A 27780-nucleotide genomic window follows, 5' to 3' on the forward strand; every position below is an offset into this window, starting at 1 on the left:
GATAATTTCATTGAAGATAGTCTAGATTGATTTCAATGGTGATGGTAGGACCACAGTCAACCGGTTTGACAGTGTTACCCGCATCGACAGTGTGTTGGGCAAAGATGTATTTTGGGAATATGGGTGTTGAGTCGTCGAAGTGACCAAATAAAGCAGAAGCACAGAAAATTACTGAGATTTGATATTTCCATGAACATAGTACGTTGCTTTAAGACGAACAAGAACCAGAATACCGATATTGGATAGGAGGCCTGAGATTTGAGGGGTAGAAAAAACAGGGTTAGGTTGGATGGAAGAAAAAGAGTTCATTGAAGGGGACGTGATTCGACTGCTCTAATACCAAGAAACACTTAAAAGGTAAATAAGATTTCAACCTGATTTTCATTGAGATTTCCATAAACTATAGGTACCCATTTATAATAGGGTGAACCAAATAAGATACAACAAACTTCCCTAAAAAGTATGTGAAGATATAACATGATATACAAAAGATTTAAAAATCGAAGAACCTAAATAAATCTGAGTAAACTTTCACAAGTCTAATAACGGTCACAACGCATCTGTGAGACAAATTAAACCACGCTTAAAATTTTAACTTGGTTCTCCACATATCTCCTACCACTGCTCTTGGCTGTGGGTTATCGGGTCCTCGGTCCCGCTGCCCTGAGGTGAAGTACAAGTATCCATCCCAAAAACCAGCTAGCGTCGTTTTTATGCGGTAAGGGAGCTTTCCAATTACTGACCAAGTCTGCATTTGTTAGGGAACCAAAAACACATGATCAACACAAATAGAATTGTTTAAAGAAAGGGTTTTGTTCAAAGATAGATAGACATGTTCATACAAATGAATCCAAATCAAATCGGAAGACCTCCCCAACCAAGATCATTCGTTTGGTAATTGGGTGCTTTTCTGTTGTACCGCCGGTGATGATAATAGAATTATTGACAACAACCCAAGCAAACTCAATATGAGAATCGGGTTTTGGCATGGGACTTAATGTTTTCCATTTCTTCTCATCATCCAGCATGTAGACATCACCGTAAACAACCTGAAAACATGAAAAAGTAGATTCAATAAAGGATGGTTTGAGAGGAGTCAAATAAATCTCTTTCGTGGATAGATCATTCTGGAGTTCCAAGACTCGATAAGACTTCTTCTTGGTGTTCTCTTTCTGAGCTTTTTGTTTGAATTGTGGGGCATTTATCTTTTTTTTTTTTTTTTTTTTTTCTTTTTGTATTTTAAGCATTAGTCTCTTTTCATTATATCAATGAAATGTTATGTTTCCTTTTAGAAAAACAAAACAAAACAAAACAAACAAAGGATGAACAAAACCTATTGATGCTAGGTGAACAAAGGCTGAACATTGAAAGAAATGTGAGGAATGTCTGCCTGTGTCAATATTTCTGGATAATGTAAAAGTATGACCTACACATGCATTTAATATGATGAACCAGCTTATCACAAACTCTTGAGCTAACATTAAAATATACCTCATGCCTACGGGAGCACTTAAAAATAGGCGAACCAGGTTTTGCCATGAAGTCACCTTCTTGACCACCGATAACAAAAAGCCGATCATTGACCACGATACAGGCCCTGGAGAATGTCAAGTTGAAATATTGGATACGTTACACGAACTGTTTTCAAATATTTGAATTGCCTAATCCATATTCCATTCATTATGGATTACAACTCTAAATGACTAGATATGAAATTTTGATTAGAAAAAGAATAGTGTCCCAAGACCTGTGTGGTCCTCCACGGGGTATAGGTACTTCATTCCGCCACTTCTTCTCCAATACTTTTCCATCTTTTACTGCAATGCTCCAGTGCTCCAATCCAGGTGTGTGGCGATTCTCCTTGCTACCACCCATCACATGAAGTCTTCCTTTCCATAATTGCGTTGCTGGAGCATATCTGCAAAGTGTGTGTTAAAAATTCTTTTGACTAGAAATGACAGAACATTTTTTTTTCTATCTTAAAGTTCACATTACAAAAATATTTTCGTACATTCAGAAAAAGATCTGAGATCAAGAATCAATTGTGGTGGCAGCTGACAGTACATTAACTCTTTCATTTCAGGATCTAGCAAAGTCCAGTTATTTTGATTTGCAATCTCAAGTTGTTTTCAATTAATTCTACAATTTCTATCATTCAAATATGCATTTAAACAAGCAAAAGGTTCAATAGACAATGTATTAGATGCTCAACCTCCTAAATAATTAATCAACTCTTGGCTCACTTGTTTGCACTTAATCTTTCTTCCTACATTTAAGTTTACAAACTATGAAGATCGCTAAACTTAGATTGCCCAAAATCAACTTGTGAAGGCCATCTTTTACACTGATATGAAGTATAATCTAACATTTAGGAACATAAATCTACAAACCAAGTCTTTATAATCAATTTATTTGCACGAACTAACACTTCTTGATCCAAATTTGATAGGGTCAGGCTTTTGATTAGGATGTGATAATTAGATCTCATTTGTGCATAAAAAGATTTTTTTTTATATCCATGAGTGTCCGGACCAGCTTATACGCACCTCGACCAATATCACGGGACAACCAACCTAACCCTAATATATGCATAAAAAGATACAATCACAAAGTAAGGAACTAACCAAGAGAAACCACCAAACAATTAAGTTGATCAAACAGAATAGAGTTTCAGAAAACCTACGAGGACAATAATAGTTGGCAGTAAATGTTTTGCACGGTAAGAGCATATAACATTTCGTAGGAATAACAAGACGGTTTACATACTTCATAGAGAGCTGCATACCTAGGAGCAGGTAATGGGGGCATGCTGTTCCACTTCTTCGTCTCAGTGTCGAGCACAAATGTCCGGGCAGTAGGCCCTCTGCATTGTGGTCCATATTGTCCTGATACCACATAAACGTATCTACCATCACTTGCCATTCCTAAATGTGAATGTGCCATCTCTTTTGGCATGTCAAACTTGCCGATCCATTTATTATCAGAGAAATTGAACATGTCAACATGAGAATGTACCTAAAGAGAGAAGATTAACATAACATCAGTAATGTATGTAGTACTGCCATATTAGCAAATTTGAACTTTCAACAACGAATCGTGATCCATCTAAGCTGCAAACAGAAGGGAAGATAAGAGGTCGCGTCTTGAACCTAAAATATTCATAGATGAAGGGCCCAATGATACAAAATAATAATATTACTTCCGAATACCCATGTGTTAATATGGTGCATAACAGAATCCAAAGCAAACAATACCTAAACTTAAACATACAAAATCAAATATGCATTACAAAAGAGTAGAGAAAGGAACGTTACATAATTGATGTTTCCATATCCTGCGAAGACGTAAAAAATATTGTTAATCTGAATAGATGCCCCATCAAGACGAGGTACAGGGGCTGATGGTATCTCCTCCCATTCTAAATCAGGTGCAGGTAAATCAAAATAAGTTCCGGTTAAGAATTTCCTAGAATCGATCTCCTTGTCATCTACCTATAAATATGAAGAGATGGGTAAGTAAGAATTGAGAAACAAGGAAATCAAGTAAGAGGGGTAGTTGTAAATTGAGAAGTGTTAACCTGTGTAGCATTGTGAGTGGATGAATGAGGTATAACATAAAGCTTAGTTCTGCCAATGGCCCAAGTTGATGCAATGGAAAAAGAGGAAGAAGATGTCCAAAGCAAATCAGCAATGAGCGCGGCACCAAGAAGACCGGCACAAGTGATAAGAAAGAGTAATGTGTTGGTAGAAGAAGCGTTCTTGTGATGATTTCTGGTCATTTCTCAACAAAATTGTGGAAGCCATGAGAGAAAGAGAAGGAGAAATAGGAAGAAGAATGAGAGAAAACTTGGGCACCGCTGGTTTAGGCTTACAAACCATTCTGCGCAATTGCCGCCCACAGCTTTCTCAATTCCTTTTCTCTGCGCAACAAAAAGGGAAGCGGTGGAAATGGATTCATTTTCTACCTTTCTTTTTTCATTTTTAAAATGTTTTTTAAGCGTAATTATAATGGACAAACTCAATTTGTTATGAGCATGATCTGTGCAATGTTCTTTTAAAATTATTAGCGTGTTTTATAACCCCTTATCCAAAATTCAATTAAACTCATTTTTTTATTCTTTTTAACTTTTTACCATTTCATTTTTGCATTCCAACATTTCTCATTCTCAATAATTTTATTACATTTCGTTGATCAACAAATTTCGGCCAATTAAAACATTGTGATAATTATAATTCGTTTGGGTTTGGGTAATCAAGTCTTCTCATATCCAATCCAATTATACCTCAAATATAAAAATTGGGCCAATGAAAGAATGGACCCAAGTCCGTCAAACAAGTGGGCCCGAGCCCACCAAGCAAATAGGTCCAAGCCCAAGCCCACTAAACAGATTGGCTCAAGCTCAAGCCCAACAAGCAAATGGGCCCAAGACTACCTAAAACCGATCAAATTTCTCTATAAATAAAGACATTTGTCATTCATTTAAGGATCTTTAGAATTGAAGGAAGAATTGAAGCTTTGAAGAATTGAAGAAAGACGTGTAAGTTATTATTAACCTCGACATCATCCTTCTGAAAGCTCGAAAACTTAGAAGATTAAAACTTTCCAAGAATTCCAAAACATGGAAGATTTAATGGTAAGACTTGATGTTTAAATTGTTGAGATCTTCATCTAAATCTTGAAGAAGTTGGAGATTGTTTTCTTTAAAAATAATATATATATATACAAAAATTAAAAGAGGAAGATATTTAATTTTTTTTCTCTGTTAAGAAGAGAAACTAACAGGAAAAAACGTTAGACCTGTTTAAAACAAAAAAGAAATTAAAAGATATTCAAGAATAAAAATATATAAAAATAAAATAAACAAACATAAGAAAAAAGATATATAGCTTTTCTTAAATTAAAAAGATTTTTTTTATTATAAACAGATTTGAAAAAAAAATAATAAAAAAAAAAGAGAAGAGTTATTATTTTTTTTATTTTTCTTCTAAATATGTTGAAAGGATATTCCGAGAACAAAAAATAATAAATAAAATAAAATAAAATAAATAAATACCAACTTTGCTTTCTCCAATTTCTGTTTTACATTTTTAAAAAATCGTGAATTAAAACAAACCAACTTAATATAGCATTTTAATCACTCATGTCCAAATCATAGTTTGATTAATTTGACATTTTTAATGAGAGTCAAAGTCAAGAATAAATCACTTGTATTTGATTTCAAATTCTCGTTTTCGAGATTCACCTATTCATATATGCATGCACGTGCACCAATCTCGAAAAGAGGCATTTGTTGAGCAAGAAATTTCAGCCAATTAAATTTTGCCATGTCATCACAGCAAACATTACTATAATTATAATTCGATTGAGTTTAAGTAATTAAGTCTTCTCATACCCAATCCAATTAGACCCTAAATATAAAAATTGAGCCAAAGAAATAATGGATCCGAGCCCGTCAAACAAGTGGGCTCCAACCCGAGCCCACAAGCAAATGGGCCCAAGCCCACCTAAAACCGATGAAATTTTTCTATAAATAGAGACATTTGTCATTCATTTGAGGATCTTTTGGATTGAAGGAACAACTAAAGCCCTGAAGAATTGAAGACTCAAACTTCTAAAGGCTCGCAAGACGCGCAAGGTATTATCAACCTCGAGATCATCCTTCTAAAAGATTGAAGACTTTGAAGATTAAAACTTTTCCAGAATTCCAAAAGATTGAAGCTCGAATCGACTTACAACTACAACTTCCTGAAGATTGAAGACCACGAAGTTTCTATGTTTAAATTGTATTTGAGAGAAAACATCAAATGAGTAAATATTAGAGATTGTGTCCACAACACATAAATCAATACAAAGTTCAATTTCACGAATTACATTTCTTCTAAAATCTCGTGTGAATACATTTCAACTTTTCAAATACTTTATAGCTCTTTTATTTTTAAAAATTAGTATATTTAGTATCCAATTGAATTTTTTAATAATATTTTTTAAAATGTTGAAAGATTTTAAAAACAAAAATAAAATTGTTTTCAAAAACTTGTTTTTAAAAAAATCGGTTGTTTTTATACAAAATGAGATAAAGAGATTAGAACCACAATCTTTTAATCTTTAGTACAAATGTTAGTTGATTTAAGCTCCTATTGACAAAAGAAAATTGTTTATTCTATAGGTATTTTCAAATATAGTAAAATAAACCAAAATATTTACGAAATATAGCAAATTTTAAATATATCACAAATAAACAACAATGGTTAATAAAATCTAAAAATTTTCTATATTTTATAAATATGTTCAACAATTTCGACATTTACAAATTGCATCAAGCAACAAAAATGATTAACATATTCGCATTCACATCACCATCTTTTTTTCAATATTGAAAATATGGCAAAAATATGTAAACATGAAAAATCCCGCCGAATTCTTTTTAATATATTATTTTAATTACAAAACTATCCACAATAGTCTCAAATACATTAGTTTTCCCTTTTTCTTCTCCTCGTTGGTACAACCAGCCAAAATCCCTTTTTTTTTTCTTTTTCATCCTAGAAAAAAGGATTTTTTGAAAATTCAAGTTGCATTTTCACTTTCTCTTCCTTGTTCCATCGATTTCGAATTTGTCTATTTCAATTTAGTTAGGGTTTAGGGTTTAAAGTTCATCGATTTGCTTACCTTCTCTCATTCTAACAATTGGTTAGTTATCTCTATTGATGCAATTGGCAATTGATTTTTGAAGTTTAATGGTTTTTGAAGCACAGATTCTCGATTTCAATTTAGGTTTTAACTTACTAGATGTGAATGATCTTGTATTAAAGAGCTAAATTGACTAAGGGTATGGATCATAATTATTACGAGAATCGACCACTATGGCCTAATGATCTTTTATATATTTTTCTAGTAGTAATTCTAGGTACTATTGCATGTAACATGGGCTAGCGGTTTTATATGTTGTTTTTTATGTTTTAAAACTTGTAGATAGTAAATGTAATTCATTTATTGTTATTAATGAACTATTATTATTATAATTTCAATAAGTGTTATTGATTATTTTATTAATTAGTTTTATCTTAATAACCTAAATCTAATAAACTAATACCCTAAGTTGTTTTATGAATTTTGAATTGTATGTAGAGACATACAGGGATCAATGTTCAAGATACAACTTAAAAGGTCTATAGTATAGGGAGAAAGTTGGGTACCTTATCTTGGTATTACTATAGATACGATTCACTTTGTATTTGATGCAAATGCAATGATCCAACATGTTCATGTAGTTGGCATGTGAGTGAGCCTGTGTAGTTCATTTGCATAAGATTAGACCATAAAATAGTAACAATTAGGTGTAACTCAATTGATTAGTTAGGTTTCTATTTCAATAGGATGACCTAAGAAACTTAGTTTTAATCCGTAGTGTATTATGAACTTATGTTTGAAAGAAACTGTCCTTTGATTTATACAAGTAAGAGTGACCAAATTTTCAACTCATTAATATGTCTACCATTTTGGGGACAAGATCGAGTGAGAAGCTTGGAACATAATAACACAATATGAAATTCACTCCATCCCTTGTTTAGAGTAAGCATATGAGCATTTCTTTAAATGGTGTCTTTGGGACTTGAACAAATGGCACTACCCTCTCAATGACATGAGGGGAGTTTTTGTTTATTAGTTGGACCATAAACAAATTTTTCATTAGAGGAGCATTGGTATTTAAGGATCAAGAAGTAACCAAAGGGTAAAATGGTAAATTGATCCAATTGGTGTTACAGACATTCGTGAAGGACTAACTTGGTGTTATTGCTTTATATCTGTGGATACAGAAATATATCAAAGTGATAAGAGTTCAATTGTGAGTCTTTAGTGGAATGTACACACAGTTAACGAATATTGATTTGCTTAGTAAGTTTAGCTAACTAATCTCATATCGTTGTATTAGGTGAACTTCCTAGCTCATAAAGAGTAATGAGGTTAATATATCTTGCATGAAATTTGAATCATTCAAATTCACTTTTCACTTAGAGAAAATAATATAATGTGTATAATAATACATTATAATATAAAGTTTATATTTAATTAAACTTTATAATATAAATTTATTTTGAATCAAATTCAAAACGAGAATAAAATATTTTAATAAATTTAAATATTAATTTAATGTGAATTAAATTCATATTAAAAATATATGTTAAAATTAATGTTGCATATTGCATACACATTAAAACTATATGTTAAAATTAATGTTGCGTATTGCATACACGTTAAGGGGAATTGTTAGCAAACAAAAAAATGAAACTACTTACAAAATATAGCAAAAGACTTAAATGCACTATAGAGAGTTCGATGAATTTTGCTATAATTTGTAAATAGTTTCAATATTTTGTTATTTTGAAAATGCTCCCTCATTAAAACTATAGGCCATGAGAGAAATACAATTGAATATGATTCAAGTGTAGGTTAAATTAAATATGAGATCTTTAATTTTGATAATTAATTAATTAAATTTAAGTTAATTTAATTTTGTTAAATATGAATTACTTGGATTAAAATTATAGGTTATGTGGTAGATGTTCGCTTAAATATGATTTAAACGAAATAGTTAATTAAATTAGATTTAATTAATTATTAACTATTAAATTAGAATGCGTTTGGATTATGTATGGAAAAAAATATTTTTCAAAAACATATATTTTTTAAAACACTTTCTTTAAAATGAGTTTAAAATTTAAACATTGACATGTTTGGTTAGATCCTTTTATAAGTGTTTATATTCATAATTTTGTTTAAAAGCCTATTTTCTCAAAATTTGGGTAAGAGTGTTTTCTTTAAAATTGATTATTTTTCAATCTCATTTAAAAAAAAAAAAAGCATTTTGAAAAGTTATCAACCACCTCAACTTTTTTTAAATGATTTTTTTTTTCAAATTTAAACATCGTAAAATAATCCAAACACTTTAAAATTAGTTTAATTACTTAGTTAATTAAATTAGGTTAATTTTCATAAATATAAAAAAAACACCAAAATATTTATGGCTCATGTAACAAAGTGAAAAAGCCCATGAAGTCGATAGAAATTATTCATAAATTCTATATTTGCCCTTGATATTGTGGACTTCGTCACTTCTCTTTATTCTTCTTCTTTGCTATTTAGTCATTTTCTCTTCCAAATTTCTTAAACTCATTCGCTCATCTTCTTTTGGGTAAATAAAATTCAGATTTCTTCCAAGATTTTCATTATTCTATTTTTATTCATCTTCTTTTTATTTCTTTCTTCATCTTCTCTTTCTTTCTTATAGGTTATCTTCTAGAATATCAAGATCGTTTAAATACCAATTTGATATGATCTAAATGATCGTTTAGATTTGAAACATTTTCTACACGATCGCGTATCATGATCGTTTAGAACAAGAATTACACGAAGCATTTTTCCATCGTTGAAAAGAACTACACAATCATGTATCATTTACTACATGACCGTTTTGAAGAAGAATTACATGAAGCACTTTTTCCATTATTAAAAAGAATTACATGTATCATGATCGTTTATAAGAAGAATTACTGTGTAAGTATATTCCATTGAAGTTTGAAACTATTTGTCACGTCTTTCTTCCATTTTCCGCATCAACTTAGACTGTGCGATGACCAAGGAAGTGAGATTGGAGATAGCGGTAGACAACTGTTCTTGATTTGTTGTGAGCTTTGCCAACTGTTCTTTCATTTTGACATTCTCGGTTGCACCTTCTGTAACAGAGTTGTCATCTCAACATCCTCCGCATTGTGAACTGATTGTTCATCCAAGACTTGTTAAAAATAATCAATCATAGGCTTCTTGACAGTTGCTCCAATGTAACCATAAAGGTTCTCGCCTTCACACTCTACAAAGGTCTCTTCAAGAGCTGGGTCTTTGGGCATAGACAAGCTTGTCTCGCTAGCTACACCAAGGACAGGTTGTTTTCCCTTGACGAGTAGATCATCAACCACAACTTGTGTCTCCATATTGCGTCCATTCTTATCGCATCCCTTTCAGATAATACAATTATTGGGACATTGAGATCTGGTCGCAGAAGTTCATTGTCTTTGGGCGTTTGGCAGGAGGAAAATTATGGATAGGCAACACAGGCATTTGTCGTCGAAGAGAGCCTTCAGGAAAAAGGGGAAGGTTGTCATTGGGGATGGATAGGGATTTAGAAGGTGATAGGGATGGGATTGGTGATGGCTGTGGAGTTGTGGTTTTAGGGTTCACAATCAGCCTATGGATAAACTAACTAGGGGAGATGGTTGATTTAGGTAGTGGAGGTGGATGGTCATTTTGAGGTTGTGGGGGCAAAAAAGGGAGGGTCTAGTTGTTTTTTGGTGAAGGAGGGAGAGAATTATTGTCTTGAGGAGATAGAGGTAGAGGATCATCATTTCTAGCCAGCGAGGGAGAGTGGTATCTGAATTGATGTAAGGTAGAGACGTTTTTTTCAAGTGGTATCATCTTGGATACCAATTTTGTGCGGCGGGGAGGGTTGTCCTATCTATTATTAACCAGAAGAGATAAGGGAGACATTGACGATGACATCAAAAGAGACTGGGCAAATGATGAAGACGGCAGGGGCATCAAAAGAGATGGTGGTAGGAGCGATAGTGGGTGAACTTCCTTCGTTCTCTTCATCCCTTCTTAATTTAGATCTGTGAAATGAAAGATTGGGGGATATTTTAAAGGCTCACTCCTGACGTAGCCCAACATGCGTCGAGAGTGTTCCCTAATTGTCGTCATCGAAAATAAGGTGTCGGCAGTTACGCACCAACTCTCGACGTCGTGCTAGCATCATCGAGAGTTTGAGGACATCTCTTGACGCTTAATAATAAGGCATTGGGGGAAGGTAGCAAATGGCCGAAGCTGAAATTTCTGCATCGAGAGATGTTTATCTCCAGACGCAACAATTTCAGTGTTGGGAGATGTATATCTTAAGACGCAGCAATTTTGGTGTCCGGAGATGTCTTATCTCCCGATGCCATTTCTCTTCCAACATAGTGAAGTGCGTCGGGAGATCCATAATTTTTTGTAGTGTTGATAGGAAAAAAGCAAATGATTAACTCACATGCAAGCACAGACAATCATTAGATATGTAATTTAAACTTGAAAACAGAGCTCGAAAACTTCCTTTAGAAATCATGCTTTCTTATAAACATTCACATGTATTACAACAATACAAAACAACATGAAACTTTAGAAAGAAAGTTGTTAAACATTGTTCTTCCTTTTAAAATATCACTCACAAAAACACTTAATTTCCTTCCTTTCAGAACGCCTAAATCCAACTCCTTTCTTCTCACCTAGTACTTCCTTAGTAGCTCAACACTTACTGATTTTCTTAATCAAACCTCAGAGCAATAATACTTCCTTTAGACCCTTTAATCTTATTTATACTAACCCCTTAACCTAATTAATCATCCTTAAGTCTCTCTTAACTTTCCAGCTCCCATGTTAATTAGTTTACTTGGCTTTCCAAACCATGCTTAATTTAAACCCAACACGTAGTCAACTGTCAAATCAAGATAAGACATTTTTCTTGAAATAATTAACTCTTAACACCGACTTTCTTATCGTGTTACACCAAAATGCTAACTCTTCTCATATCAAAATGCCTACTTCCCCATGTCATTACTTAGACGCATATCTTTTTCATTGTGTTGCCTAACTTCAACGCCAACTTCAAATCGTCTACTCTACAAAACCCTTTCTATTCCAAACTCGGGTCTCACAACTCTCCCCTCTTTTAGGAATTTCGTCCCTGAAATTCTATGTCCATTATTCTTTTTCCTTTATCCAAGATAAGGCCTCATTGTGTAGATTGCTGGACAGAGTGGGAAGCCACTCCTGTCTGTGTTGGTTCTTCGTTTAGCTTGCCTTTCTCTTTGCAATCTTTCTAAAAATGTCTAGTTTGTCCATACTTGAAACAAACAATACTATTTTGTTTACAGACCCCTAAGTGCCTCTTATCACACTCTATGCATCTTTGGTTTTTTATTGTTGGTTCAGCGCGATCCTTGGCATTTTTCATTCCTCCTCCATTAAATACAAAACTCAATCTCTTTTCTCCCAAATTTTTCTCTACTTCTGCCAAGCTCCTCTCAACTCGCATGAGAGCTTCAACCATCTTAGAAAAATCTGACTAGTTTGCATTGGTCGTCACTAGAGTTCTAATTTATATCCTTAGACCAATCTCAAAACGCTTGCACTTGTCCTGCTCATCTATTACAAAGGTTAACGCATCATTATCCAACTTAGTAAACTTCTTTTCATACTATGTGATAGTCATATCACCTAGCACCAAGCTCATAAACTCTTTCCTCTTCGTATCACAAAACGGATGAGGATAAAACTTATTTTGAAATGCTTTCTTAAATTCCTGCCATGAGACAAAATCCAATCTTCTTACTCTTGTCTCATGGAGAATCTACCAATCCTCAGCACCTCTTTGCAACAAAAATGTTGCCAACCTAACTCTCTTCTCTTTAGGATACTTTATCACCCCAAAACATTTCTCTACCAAACTTAACCACTTCTCGGCATCTGCTGGGTTGGTTGTTCTTTCAAAAGTCGCTGCTCCTAAAGCCTTCAATATATCTTTCTATACTAAACTTCTTTTTTGAATTGCTTGTTAATCCATTTATAAACCTCTGTGAAACTCTATCATACAATTCCTCTTCTCTTTCTCTCCTAGCATCTTGATTAACTAAATGAGCTCTTGAGTCCATAGCGGGCTCGGTTATAGTAGAGAGTATACTCCAGCTCCTCCTCATCCTCTTCTTGACATGATGTTCCTTTTTCCAAAACTTTTTACAAAGACAACTTAAAATTCTTAGTTCAACTTTTCCAAAAAAATACTTACTCACAAACTTGCAAAGTTCCATCCCCAAGGAATGTATTGCTCAGATGTCAATCTATATCAAACTATCAACAATATAGCTTAGACTTTATTCCCAAGAATTTATGCTCTGATGCCAACTTTTCATGCCCCGCCCCAGATCACTTCACTGCTACTGTGTGCGGTGTGGCCGCCTAGAAATTCAACATGTATCTCCTCGTGGGATAGCACGCTAAACACCTAGTAAGGGGATTTAAATACAACAATCAAACTTAACGCAACTTGAATAACTTCATAATGTAGAATGGAACCAAACAACTTCCTTTGTTAACTTAACAACTTATGTTTCAATACATAATACACACTTTCTTAAGTACAAGGAACTATAGGTAAAAGGCTTCTAACGCCTAGTGTGCAAAAAGCAATGGGAACAAAGTTGAAGTTCAGTACCGCGTTCCATCCCCAGACAGATGGTCAGTCAGAGAGGATCATCCAGACCTTAGAAGACATGTTGAGAGCATGTGTCCTTCAGTTTAAGGGAAATTGGGATACCCACTTATCACTTATGGAGTTCGTTTATAATAACAGCTACCAGTCTAGTATCGGCATGGCACCATTTGAGGTTTTGTATGGCAGACCATGCAGGACTCCTGTGTGCTGGAACGAAGTGGGAGAACGAAAGCTAGTTGGTCCTGAGTTAGTACAAGTTACGTCAGACAATATTAAGCTGATCAGGAAAAATCTAAAAATAGCTCAGGATCGACAGAAGAGTTATGCACGACGAAGAGATTTAGAGTTCCAGATTGGAGAATAAGTTTTCTTAAAGTTATCTCCGTGGATGGGTGTTCTTCGTTTTGGGAGGAAAGGTAAGTTGAGTCCTAGATATATTGGTCCGTACCAGATAATAGAACGAGTTGGACCAGCAGCCTATAGACTTGAACTGCCAACGGAACTCGCTCGAATACATGATGTTTTTCATGTGTCCATGTTGAGGAAATATATTTCGGATCCATCACATGTGTTGCAAGTACAACCAATTGAACTGAAAGAAGACTTGAGTTATAGAGAGGAAGCAGTTCAGATCCTCGACAGGAAGGAGCAAGTTTTGAGGAACAAAATGATCCGGCTCGTGAAAGTTCTTTGGATACATCATGGAATAGAGGAGGCAACCTGGGAGTCAGAAGATCAAATGAGGAGGAGTTACCCGACACTCTTCATCTAAGGACTTCTAAATTTCAAGGACGAAATTTCATAAGGGAGAGGTAAGTTGTAAACCCGAGATTTCCTTAGGATCATTTTCTCTTGTCATCATAGTTGGGATTACTAAGCTAAAAGGAGAGAAAAAAGAGAGAGAGAAAAAAGAAAGGAAGTGGAATTGGACAACAAGCCCACCACCACAAGCCCATTTATTTTTTCAGCCCAATTTCATTTCTTTCCTCCATCATTTTCCATCCAAACTTTCAGAGTAATTTGAGGAGAGAGTGAAGGAAGAGGAAGAAGAAGAAGAAGAAGAAGAAGAAGAATTTTGTGGTTTGAGGTTGAAGAAGATAGGAAAAAATTCATGCAAAGCCAACCATTGCAGAATCTGGGTGCAACTGTCAACCTCTAGTTGTTTTGTTCGGTTTGAACTATCTAGAAGGAACTAAGAGGTGAGGTTTGATTTTCTTGAAAGCTAGTTCATTTTCTAATTAATTTCATGAAGGAAGCTTGAGCTGAATAGTATGAGAAGTTAATGGTTTTTGAAATGGAAAACAGAGCACATGATTTTCGAGCAAACCAAGAGGATTTCTAGTGTTCTCTGATGCTTTGAGTATTCTGGAAGTGCACAAGTCGAATCAGAAGCTCTATTTGGTATGGTTGGAAAGCTTATTCAATATCCTACAACTTTCATGAATATTTGGTGAGCCAAAAATGACTTTAAGTGGGGTTAATTGCAGGAGATAGATAAGGAGTGGTAGAGAACCTTGAATTCTGTATTGTCTGTGTTCGGGGTAATTCTGGACGAATTGGTTGAGAATCTCATTTTCATTTCTTCAGGTAAGTTGTATAGTGTTCGAAAATAAAGATTTGTATGTGTGTTTCATTAATTCTGGTTAAGTTTTAAGGACGTTATGGGTGTTGGAAGTTAGGATATCGAATCTGGAAAATCTAGAAATGTGGGTTGTAATGTGATTCTTAATCTAATTGTTTAGAAATTCATGAGCATGGAAGGACAAAAGCTATCTATGGTTCTAATGCTCGATTTTGGTTGTCGACAGGCCAAGAAGAAATAGACCGAGTCTACAAATCGGGAAACTAGATAAGACTGTGAGTGACAAAATAATTTCTATAATGTTATTAAACAATTATTCATAACTACATGTTTTACATGTTTTTCTATGAATGATACATGTTTTTGTAAACGGTTTCAAACGTGAGTTTTAAGCTTAAATTTCCTAATGAGGGTTATATTCGAGCACGTGGCTAATGGCTTAATGAAAAGTAGTTGAAACGACATCTTTTAAAGTAAAGCATGTGTTAGCAAATATTGTATAATGATTTAAAGTTTTTCACGAGCGAACTGAATAAACTTGAGTTTTACAAAAGATAACGATAAACAGGTATGTTTAAATGTTTTCATGTGACTTCGCGGAGCTTTTCATTGATTACATGACTGAGATATTGAGCCTGAAGCTATATGGTACCGTGTGCACACAGTTTATATTTCTGTTGTCGAATTTGAGTGTACTCCGTGACAACGATGCTGTCGTGAGTGATGGACGGGCCCACTATGACAAAGACGATGGGAGTGTCGGGTGGACCCCACTACATCGTAGGACTAGTAAACGTTGGTTGTACTGGGCGTGCTCTACACCACGTAGATCGGTCATGTTAGTTAAAACGTTTGATGTACTTGTTATGCTTTGTTAGATTTTTTTTTTTATGATGAACTTGGAAGATATTTTAGGAAACCTTATTTATTACACATTTATGTTAAATGCTTTATTTGAGCATATTTATATGTCTAAAGGTTTATCACATGTTCTTACGTCCGAATTTAGAGTTTTAAATTTAGTCACTCACTGGGCCTTGTAGCTCATTCTTTTCAAAATGTTTCCCACTTTTCAGGTAGAGATTGAGCTCCCGGTGCCTGATACACTGCCAACGTCTGCTGAAAGTTCCGGATCAAACTCTAGTACATGGTTGGAGTTGTATTTTGAGTCTGTTCATGTTGCAATATTTTGTAAGGTTTGTATAATATCGTCTTAGAGGTCGTGGTCATAAAACTCTAGTTGTATAGGTTTTGGTCGTGATGTTTATATCAGGTTATTTGACAAACCAAGTGATGTCAGGGCTGCATCCTATGTATGTTGGAAAGGTTTTCGTGGTTTCCTCTGTGTGGTGTTCCATGTTGAATATTCTAAATCTAAGATTGGTATGTTTATCGGGCTTAACGTTCAGTAGGGTCAGCAGGGATCGTTAGAGGAGACGATGTCTGTTGGCTTCACGCCGTCTTTCGGGCTAAGACAGCAGATGGTCCGGGAGGGGGTGTGACACCTAGTGCTACTTCACACTTCTAATGCTTAGCTTGCTCGCCTTACCCTTTCTTAACTTGGTCTCCATCTTTTGGTAACATGGGGAAGGAAAACTCAAAACGTAAGTCAAATACTTAGTGAGTGAGGTTTTAGAAATCATTTTGGGGAATACAATACAATCAATAAATTCATTTTTATAAAACAGCCTCTTGATGCCTCAATTCAAAACATATAAATCACACATTAGCCTTTACTTATTTCTTTCACCAAGAACATAAACCATTCCCACGCATAGACTACTAGGATTCATTTCACCAGCATTCCCTGGAGAATTTCCGATTCACTTTTTGTTGCTCGGGTTGCTAACTCAAGACGCTCCTTGCAACGCATTGGCCAGCTTCCAATGCTTTGTGGTCCTTGCACCCCATGGTTGCCTTTTACTTATTATGTGCACATAATGGTTGGCTCATTTATAGGAATAGAGCTAATGTTTTACTCACATACATGCATACAATCACCACATAAACATTAATTTAGAAACTTTTCTTTTAGATAAACAACATTAATATTAACAACATTATAATATGCACTAAGCATAAACAACATAAAACTGAGAAAGAATGCTTTCAAAACACTATTCTTTCATTAGAAAAACCAATCATAAAAACACTTAGGGTGCGTTTGGGGGAAGGGTTGATTTAAGGAAGGGTTAGTGTTATGATAAAACTAGTTTTATCATAACCTTTGTTTGGGGGAAGGGTTTAGAAATGTAGTTTTATAATAATATGTGTTTGGGGGAAGGGTTAATGGGGATTTTCTGATAAGATTTGTTTGGAGGAAGGGTTAGGTGGGTAGTTTTATGGGGATTTTATGATAAGATGTGTTTGGGGGAAGGGTTAGGTGGGTAGGTTTATGTGAAATTTACGATAAAATTTATTTGGGGAAAATGTTATATGGGTTGGGTTAATAATTTTTTTTATGTAGTATAATATTTTTTAAATAAGATTGTAAATATGATAAAAAAATTCTTATTGCATATTTTTTTACGAAAGCGTCAAACCCGTCTTATTGCAAATAATTTATTGAATGTGTAATGTTATTGAATTAGTAAAGACAGTTGTCCAATTTGGAATTAATTTCTAAACATATTGTGAAAAATTTATTAAAATTTATTTTTTAGAAAGACAAATTAATTATTTCCTATTTGTAATTGGTGATAGCGATATCCCCCTATTTTGAACATATATAACTACCTAGTATAAAGCTTGGGTGAAATTGTGACTATTTTCCTTAATTTTAAATAAACATTATGAAGGAAAAATATAGTTGTCTACAATAGCAATAGCATAAAGTCAATATCATATAGAAAAAAAAAGTAAGCAAATAAGACGCAACCCAGGTTAGTACAAACATAATCCCTCCCTTTCATCCTTAGGCATGAGTATGAAACCCCGAAGGTCGTCCATACAAGACATAAGATGCCTTTGCAATAGCTCCCTATCCAAACTCGTTAGTTCTGGCATCTCATTCAATATGCGGAAGAATTCTGTGCGCACATGGTTTTCATTGGTAAGGGCACGTGTAGGCCACTCTGCAATCATCCTGAGTTGCTCGTTTGTTTGGTCGAGCGCCAAATGTATGCCTTCAACATCCACCTCTCGCTGACTTCCCCTTTTCCTCTTGGATCCACTCGATCCAGTCCTACCCTCTAAAGTGCGAGAAGGTCGTGATGCGCGTACATCGTTCTGCGACAGGTCAATCTCCTGGCTGTACACGGGTGGGAACTCCTCGTTTCCATCCCCCATATCAAATCTCATACCCGCCAGGCTCGTTAGACCCCACATCGGTGAATGTCTCAGCGAACTGAACCGTTGCCCTATCGCGACCGAACACATATGTAAGTTCGTCGTAATACGAAAACGGTTTGTTCAGGAGTCCCTTTGTTGCAGGATGCGACTACGGGGAAAAAAAAGATCACTTATGAGTACTGATAGAAAAATTGTTAAGTAAATGTACATTGCGAATGTTGTGTGATGTTTATATTATTTTCCTTACCCTAACTTAATTATCAAATAATCCTTTCTCCGCAATGATACATTTCTCTTCATCGTTCACCCAAAGTCACTGCACGCTGGCCCCCACATTTCGACGATGGTCTGGAATGTCCGCTTCAGTGTCTTTATTCTACAGTCAATTACAGTCGTTGCGCGGACCTGATATCCAGGTAGTTTCTCCGCCATCATGCATACCAACTGGGCTAGGTAACCTGGTCGAATCGTACCATTATTTGATTTCCATCCCCCCATTGACACCAACTCCATTAAATACTCCATAAGAGTGCCCTCCTCCTCTTCGTCCAGACATGTCTCGAAACACAGTTTGAGGTTGACATACTAAGAATGACAAATTACAAGAAATACATGAAGTATGTTAGTAATTTCACAATTTCACATTTAACAGTCACAAACAAAAGGCACGTGTACATTTCATATACAACATTACATTTTAGAGGTGATAGAAATTCGCATACAATCGATGACTTGTAATGTAAAATTGTCTTACCTAAGCGTTACACAACTGCCAATCAATGAACATCGATTCGGCTAATTCGTCGCGCCACTGAGATCACTCGTTTGTCGTCTCAATGTAGTGAATGTCTTCTGAAGCGGTGGTCGTCGCGTACGTGGAGTCCCCCTCGCCCACGTCGTCGACGTCGTCGCAATATGTCATTTCTCTATTGATCAAATTGTGGAGCAAGCAACATGCTAGTATGGTGCGATAGTAGACTTGCAGGGGACAGTACGACTTTCCACAAAGAATGGCCCAACGACCCTTAAGAACACCGAAGGCGCGTTCAACAACATTCCTTGCCGAGGAGTACTTCATGTTGAAGTACTCCTTTGCATTTGTTGGCGTATTTCCAGCACCACGCCACTCTTGCAAATGGTATCGCTAGCCTCTGTACGGGACGAGAAGCCCCTCCACGTTTGGATAACCCGCATCGCACAGAGAATAATATCCTGTTATTAAAACATTCGTTTAAACGCTTTGAATAGGTAAGTAGAAAGCGTCGTTGTTTTATTATAAATAAGATATAACCTTTGGCACTTGTAGTCCATTTTCTCGTGAAAGGGCATCACGTAGAATCTGTGAGTCTGCCGCGGATCCTTCCAAACCGGCGAGGACATAAACGAAATCCCTTTTCGTGTCGCACACGCCCAGTACGTTTGTGGTAATTTCCCCCTTACGAGTTCTGAATGTAGGCCGATCTGTTGCGGGGACGTTTACCTTTATGTACGTCTCATCTAATGCACCAAGGCAATTCTGCAGGTTGTAATAAACACGTCGATATAAGTGCCACGTACATTAAGCTCAAATACATTAAACTTGTACCATGCCCACCTCGAAACACTTCCAACGTTGATCATTGTAGTTGTTTGTCACCGGAACAAGTCTCTTTATCAACTCCTCGTATAGTCGAACAACAGGCAATAGTACAAAGTTAAAATGTCACGATACTGTCTCACCGGACCATACAAATTCCCTTTGAATGATGCGATTCTTCACGTCATCGGAAAGAACGTGCAAGAACATTGCTACCATTTCCTCAACGTCGACAATCTCGGTGGACGAAAGACCAGATATAGTTCGAAGTAAATGACATAGAATTGCGAATGTTCACCTGTCCATTCGCGTGCTTCGGCGACACACAAGATCTGACTCGTGTATCATGCGAAAGTATGCAAGCTGCCTTATTTTATGGCATGTATCGGATGGTGTATGTGTGATACGCATATTGTCGTTCATTAGTAGCTCCAACGTTAGTAAGATCTGACGTTGGGCCAGCGTGAATACAATTAGGACGCCAAAGAGTGTTTGTTGGTCCATTACAAACGATGTAAGGTTTCCTAAAAAATATGTACTAAGTGAATTAGTACAATATCCATATACATTGTGAAAAATTTCTAATTAAAGCTTACTAATACCCTAAACTTAGTAATTTGTTAAACCCCCCTATTTAATATGCGATACATGACATGTATGAAATGTTTCCATCTTATGTACAAAAAAGTTGTAACTTTACTTAAAACTTACGTACAAAAAACAAATAACATATGTACAAATGTTTCAATCTTACTTCGTTTGTGTAACATAAAACAAATAACTTGTTTTGAACATTATTTTAAAATACAGGTTGCATTCTAAAGACCGTATGAAAATTGTAAGTACAACGTGTTATAGGTATTAGAAAAATCATATGTGAGAGAAGAACGTTATGATAAAAATATTATTTTCAAACTTTTTTTTTGGTATGTAAGAGAAGAACGTCTTTGGTTTGTAAGTAGTATGGTGTTAAGTTAATTGCTTTATTTGTGTTACTTAGAAGGATTATACAAACATTGAAAACTTTTTATTCAAAAAAAATTGTGAACTTATAATAAACTATAGTATGGTCTTAAGTTAATTGTTTTATTTGTGTTACTTAGAAGGATTATTAAAACATTGAAAACTTTATTTTCATAAAAAAAATTGTGAACTTATAACTATAGTATGGTGTTAAATTAATTTCTTTATTTGTGTTACTTATAAGGATTGTTAAAACTTTGAAAACTTTTTTCATAAAAAAAATTGTGAACTTATAAACATTGGTATGTTAATTTGTTAAGTTATTTGCTTTATTTCTCTTAGCTATAAATATTGGTATGAAAATTTGTTCAAATGGCGTTTGTTGGACGTGAAAGTTTAATTTAAACAAATATTAAAAACATACAATAGAAAGAAAAATAATATTATTGAATGTATATAAATGAAATGTCCATCAAAATAAATTATTACAAAACAAATATGTAAAAATACATACATACATAATTTATAATGTAATGAAATGAAGAAATAGAACATGGAAGTTTAATGTCCATATGCCTAAGCCATAATACCTCTTATAAGTGTTGGATAACTGGGGACGTTTTGAAAAAAAATGAACAAGTTAGTATACAAGTGAGGCCGAAAACAATACACGTTTTTCAAATGCAACATAATTAAAAAAAGAAAGAAACGGAAGAAGTGCATACCTTGTATTGAGAACCACTGACCCGATATTGAAATGGTAAAAAAACATTGAAAACAAAAAATAAAATTTGAAAACAAATGTTAAACAGCCTCAGAGTTTAGAAATCAGTTCAATAACTTGAACCAGATTTCATAGTGGTTGAAACATCAATTAAGAGGGATAAAAAACAAACAACAAATGCAGAAACACATGTAAAAAAATAGGCAGAAAGTAGGTGATAAACATGACACCAACGTACGTAAATAAACTGTCCATAACATACAACATAGTGGACATACAAAAGAGGGCATAAATGGTGAGAGAACAACGCAGAAACTGAGAGAGAACGAGGCATACAAACATAGACATACAAACCGTGAGAGAACAAGGCATACAACATAGTGGACATACAAAAGAAGAAGAATATGAAGGAAAGAGACAAGTAATGAGAAATGAAAGTAGTAAATCATAAACAGAAAAGAATGTTTATATAGAGAGGACATGAAGATTAAATATGCAAATAAATGACTCAACCAAGAAAAGGCGGGGGAATCTCTGCAAAAGTAGGCTACAAGATAAGTCAAAGAACAGTCAAAAGTAGATTTACCAAGCTATTCTGCAACTAAGTACACAGATAAGACAAACCATTGAAGAGACAAAACACAAATGAAGAGATTTTTCCAAAATCGTAATATACATAATGAAGGGCAGAAACAACTTGAAGGGCAAGAAAGTAAACCAAACTAAACCAACACAAACAAAACCTATCCAACAAGTAAACCAAAGTAAACTGAAAGAAAGTAAGCAAATAACATAGAATGGAAGGCCAACAAAATTTTGTACAACATAAAGGAAAAAGACAGAATGCAACATACATTGGCAAGAAGACAGAATTCAATCCGAACATATCTTGGCAAGAAGACAAAATGCAATCCCAACATATATTACAACATAGCCAAATTAAATCAGAAGAGAATCAACAAATCGGGCTACATACATATATGGAAAACAAAAATGGTAACCGTGAGAGAACATGGCAGAAACCATTTACCTACGAAAGAAGAATTTAGAATACAAAGGAAATGGCCAAGCAATGACAAATGGAAGTGGTAAAGCATAAGCATAAAATGAAGGATTATATAGAGTATGTAAGGAGTTAAAATGCAAATAAATGACCCAACCAAGAAAAGGCAGGGGAATCTCTGAAAAAGCAGGCTAGAAGATAAGTCAAACAACAGTCAAAGTAGATATTGGAAGCTATTATGCAGCCAAGTACACATGAAAAGATAAGACAAACAATTGAAGGGACAAAATAGAAATGAAACAAACCTAATTCAGAAGTAACTCCCTACCATGCTCGGGTAACAAGAAGCAAAAGAGTAAACCAAACTAAACCAAACAAAGTAACCTAAACAAATCAATCGAAACAAAGCAAACGAAACAAAGCAACCGAAAGAAAGCAACCAAAACAAAGCAACCAAAATAAAGCAACCGAAAGAAAACAGAATAAGGCCAACATACATTTTTTAAGAAAAAACTTAACCAAAAGACAGAATGCAAACCCATATACATCAACAATTAGTAATTAAAGTAAAACAGATTCCACAAATAGAGCCACATACATATACAGAAAACAAAAAATCTAACAAAATCAGTGTATGTCAATTATGAAACTCATCATCGGCTTTGAAATTGGATTTAAAATAGTCCAATACCTCCCTACCAAGCTCGACAACCATTGGCAGGCAACGGTGGTGTCAAAGCATCTGCCTTATTAGTGAAGGAACGACACCAAGCCAAGCGACACATCCACCCGTAACAATGGAAACTCGAGCGACAAAGACTTTCTGTTAGGGGTCGCCTTCAACAAAATTTATTTGGAGGCAAAACCCTATACTCCAAAAAGTTGTCGTGTTTGGAGCCAACGTCGTGGAAGGGTCGGCTTCAACAAACACGACATACCCTTTCGAAAGTGAGAGAGATGGATGAGAGAGTTGTAGATAGAGCTTCGGCTACACGAAATCTTCCCCAATCGGCGAAACACAATGAAAAATAAATTTTCATGAAAATGGATCGAGGAAGAACAGAGAACGAAATAAAGAGAAAAAAACATTTTGATGAGGGAGAACAAAAGGTCGTCAGACGAAGGAGGGAGATGTTTGGATTGAGGGAGAACACAGAACGAACGAGGGAGAAGACGGATTGAGGGAGAAAATAGAATGAAAACAGGTCAGACCAGACCTTGTAAAGGACACCGTGTAAAATACAAAAAATGCCCCGTCAACAATGCGCGTAATATATTTGGTAACGCGATTTGGTACACGATCGTTTAATTACTTGGGTACACGATCGTTTAGATTTGTCTACATGATCGTTTAGATTTTTCTACACGATCATTTAGATTTTTCTACACGATCGTTTAGATTTGGCTACCCCAAATCTAAACCATTTTTTTCAAAATTTGGTATACGATCGTTTAGATTTGGCTACACGATCGTTCACATTTATACGATCGTTCACATTTGGCTACACGATCGTTTAGATTTGGGGTTCCAAATCTAAAATTTTGTTTTTTCAAAATTTGGTATATGATCGTTTAGATTTGGCTACACGATCGTTCACATTTAGGGTTCCAAATCTAAAATTTGTTTTTTCAAAATTTGGTATACGATCGTTTAGATTTGGCTCCACGATCGTTCATATTTGGCTACACGATCGTTTAGATTTAGGGGTTCCAAATCTAAAATTTGTTTTTTTAAAATTTAGTATACGATCATTTAGATTTGGCTACACGATCGTTTAGATTTACCTACACGATAGTTTATATTTTGAAAAAAAAATTATTTAGATTTGGAACCCCAGATCTAAACGATCGTGTAGCCAAATTTAATCCTGTAGCCAAATCTAAACGATCGTATACCAAATTTTGAAAAAAAAAAATCGTTTAGATTTGAGTTCCAAATCTAAACAATCGTGTAGCCAAATCTAAATGATCATATAGTCAAATCTAAACGATCTTCTAGCCAAATTTAAACGATCGTATACCAAATTTTAAAAACAAAAATCGTTTAGATTTGGAACCCCAAATCTAAATGATCATGTAGCCAAATCTAAATGATCGTATACCAAATTTTGAAAAAAAAAATTGGGGTAGCCAAATTGTGTACCTAATTATTTAATAGTTATTTTAATTTATATTTAATTTTTTAATTATGCATCATTATTAAAAACGGTTCATCTAATTATTTATAATGATTTTGAAATATTCATATAAATTTTAATATTGAAGAGCAATAACAAAATTTAAATTTGTTTGACAAAACTATTAAAATGAATACAAAGGGAGACTAGACAATGAAAGAGGGAGAATTGATGGGATTTCATGAGGGAAGACGAAACACGGGTGGAAGACGATGATTGAGGGGAAGACGAAACACGCGTTGAAGACGAAACGTACGCGAGGTTGGGAGAGAAGGAAACTGTGTTTAGGAAACCCCCTAAAACTAGGGTTTCCATAAACCGTGGGTCAAACGGGGGTTAGGGTTGGGCTAACCCAAGCCCACAGTACTAACCCTTCCCCTAAACAGCTCCTTAATTTCCTTTCTTTCAGAACGCCCAACTCTAGCTCCCTTCTTCACACCTAATACTTCCTTAGCAGCTCACAACTTAATGATTAATCAAACCTCAGAGTAACAATACTTCCTTCATAACTTTTAATCTAATTTATACTAACCCCTTAACCGGATTAGTCCTCCTTAAGTCTCTCTTAACTTGCCAGCTTTTACTTAAATTTTACACGTGTTAGTTTACTTAGTTTTTTAGATCATGCTTAATTTAAACCCACGTAATCAGCTGTCAAATCAAGATTAGACATTTTTTTGAAGTACTTAACTCTCACGACCAACTTTCTTATCGTGTGACACCAAAACACCCAAATCTTGTCACATTAAAATGCCTACTTTCCTGCATCATTACTTGGACGCATACTTTCTTCATCACGTCGTGTAACTTCAATGCCCACTTCAAAATGTCTACTCTACAAAACACCTTATATTCTAGACTCGGGTCTCACATAGCAAAATTTATCAAAGCCTATCAATGATAGAAGTCTATCTCTGATACACCATGTTGAAATACTTGTTTATCACCAATACGCCATAAGAGTTTATCCGAGATAAAAGTTTATCATCGATAGACTTTGCTATATTTGCATTTTTTTAAAAATATTGCTATACACTTAATTATTATTCATAAAATTGCTACATATTATTATTACTATAAAATTTAGTATTTACTCCAACTAGAGGTGGTTATTATAGTCTTAGGATAATTCTTGCCCCAAATGTCCTTTAGTGTTTGGTTTAAAAGATATCCTTAAACTTACAAAAAGTTCAAATAATATCCTTACTATCAATATATGAACACAAACCATTCATACTCGTTTTAAATATCCTTTTAACTTCTAAAAGTTTCATTAATACTCTTGGAACATGTTTATGAGTGGTTTAAAATTAGTTAAAATCACTTTTGTGTTTTTAAAATAACTCGTATAACATGTTTTAAATCTATCCAAACCAATATTGATGATATGAAACTTGTAATTAAAAATGTAAAATTAAATAATTTATATTTTTGAGTGGTGAAAATGTGTTATGGATGATTATGAATTTTGCAAAAATGATAACTATTTTAAAATCACCTCAAAATATAAGCTTAGCCTTGGAAAAAAAAGAGTTAAGAAGTGTTCCTACCATTAAAAACAATTAAAAGAAATATATTTGGCTATTAACACTTTAAACTACTAATGTATAATCTAATGGTAAGGGTCTATCAACATTAACAATAATTTTAACTTTTATTTACTTCTTTATTTATTTTTATTTTTTTAAGTAAAAGATACTAATGCAACCTTTTAAAAAGGAAAACTTTCATAGATATAACGGAATACAAAACTATTTACGGTCCGTATAACAAGCCCATTAAAGATGATTATTTCTTTTTCAGAATTTCATATTTGCCCATACTGTTTTATAATGATTTTTCAAATCTGATACTTCTTATTCTTCTTGATTTTTTAATTTTGTTTTCGAGTTATTCTTGTCTTCTTTTATATATCTTTCATCTTGATCATTTTTTCTCTTATTCCTCATCTTCGATAACATTCTTTCTCATATTCATCATCTTCGACAACATTCTTTCTGTTCTTTGTCATTTTCGACAATTAAGATCGTTTATATTACTCTGTCAATATCATCTTAGTGATCTTGGTTTCGGTGAGTATTTTAAATATCATTTTTTTGTGTGAATAATTTCGTTCAGAATTCCATCTTTCCATATGAAGATAGAATGTTTAGAAGATGTAGGTATTATTCTAAGACATTCTATATTTCATTATGAAGATTGTTAGTTTGAAGATTTTCACGATCGTTTACATCGAATTAAGAATTTTATATTTCATTATGAAGATCTTGATTTTCATGATTGGTTACATCGAACTAAGAATTTTATAGTTCATTATGGATATCGTTTTTGTTTTTTGTTGTTGGTAAGAATTTTAAAGTTTTTTTCGTTTCAAATGTTTAAAAGTTTTAAGAAATACTATAAGAATTTTGTATTTCATTATGAAGATTAATAGCTTGAAGTTTTTTACGATAATTTTCATTGAATTACACGATCGTTTATCACTATCAATACGATCGTTTATCCATATAAAAACCATCATTTACCTATATCAACACGATCATTTACAATATTTAATGATCAGGATGTTCAAACGATCGTGTACCTAAGTCAACATGATCGTTTACTTTATTCAATAAAATCGTTTACCATTGTCAAATGATTGTTTAATATTTATTATCTTATTTGCACGATCGTCTATTCATTCTTGCATTGTGTTAATTTTATCGTTTTGTACATTTGATTCTTTTATTTAGTGATAGATATATCTTCGACTATCTATTTCTTTCTACCACCATTAATATTTAATTATATTTTCTTTTTTTGTAAATTACAATGTCTATTCTTATTGTTGTTTTTTATGGAGGTCAATGGAATGACTACAATGTTTATGAGTCAGTTGCTGAAATTTGTTAGATGTTCGAGTCAACTTTAATTCTTTGATTGGTTTAATATGTGAACAGTTTGAATTGGATGAATCACTAGAATTATCGGTGTTTACTTGATTATGGTAAAAGTAACGTTCAAACGGTAATACCAATAAAGAAAGACAATGATGTTGCTTGGTATTCAGCTTTTGCTAAAGAAGCAACTACTAGACATCTATTAGTTGCCCATGTAAGTGTTAATTCTTTGGAAAAATCTTCTTCTTTTAATAGTGTACGGGAGAATGTTGATATGTCATTAAA

The 27780-nt window shown here is 34.1% G+C and overlaps 2 protein-coding genes across 2 annotated transcripts; one reads left to right on the forward strand and one right to left on the reverse strand.

Moving 5' to 3' along the window:
* Positions 1 to 358: 358 nt before the first annotated feature.
* On the reverse strand, positions 359 to 3968 carry LOC103487280 (kelch repeat-containing protein At3g27220-like). Its single transcript, XM_008445546.3, has 7 exons — positions 3578 to 3968; positions 3315 to 3491; positions 2786 to 3015; positions 1748 to 1918; positions 1492 to 1597; positions 843 to 1049; positions 359 to 748 (listed from the first exon to the last, which is right to left on the reverse strand). Exons 1-7 carry the CDS (start codon positions 3776 to 3778, stop codon positions 584 to 586), a joined length of 1257 nt encoding a protein of 418 aa, XP_008443768.1. The 5' UTR covers positions 3779 to 3968; the 3' UTR covers positions 359 to 583.
* Positions 3969 to 13685: 9717 nt separating this feature from the next.
* LOC127148286 (uncharacterized) lies at positions 13686 to 14069 on the forward strand. Its single transcript, XM_051081755.1, has one exon. The coding sequence runs from the start codon at positions 13686 to 13688 to the stop codon at positions 14067 to 14069; it is 384 nt and encodes a 127-aa protein (XP_050937712.1).
* Positions 14070 to 27780: the final 13711 nt, after the last annotated feature.

The sequence above is a fragment of the Cucumis melo genome, chromosome 2 (assembly GCF_025177605.1).
Source record: "Cucumis melo cultivar AY chromosome 2, USDA_Cmelo_AY_1.0, whole genome shotgun sequence".
In the NCBI taxonomy this organism is placed as follows: domain Eukaryota; kingdom Viridiplantae; phylum Streptophyta; class Magnoliopsida; order Cucurbitales; family Cucurbitaceae; genus Cucumis; species Cucumis melo.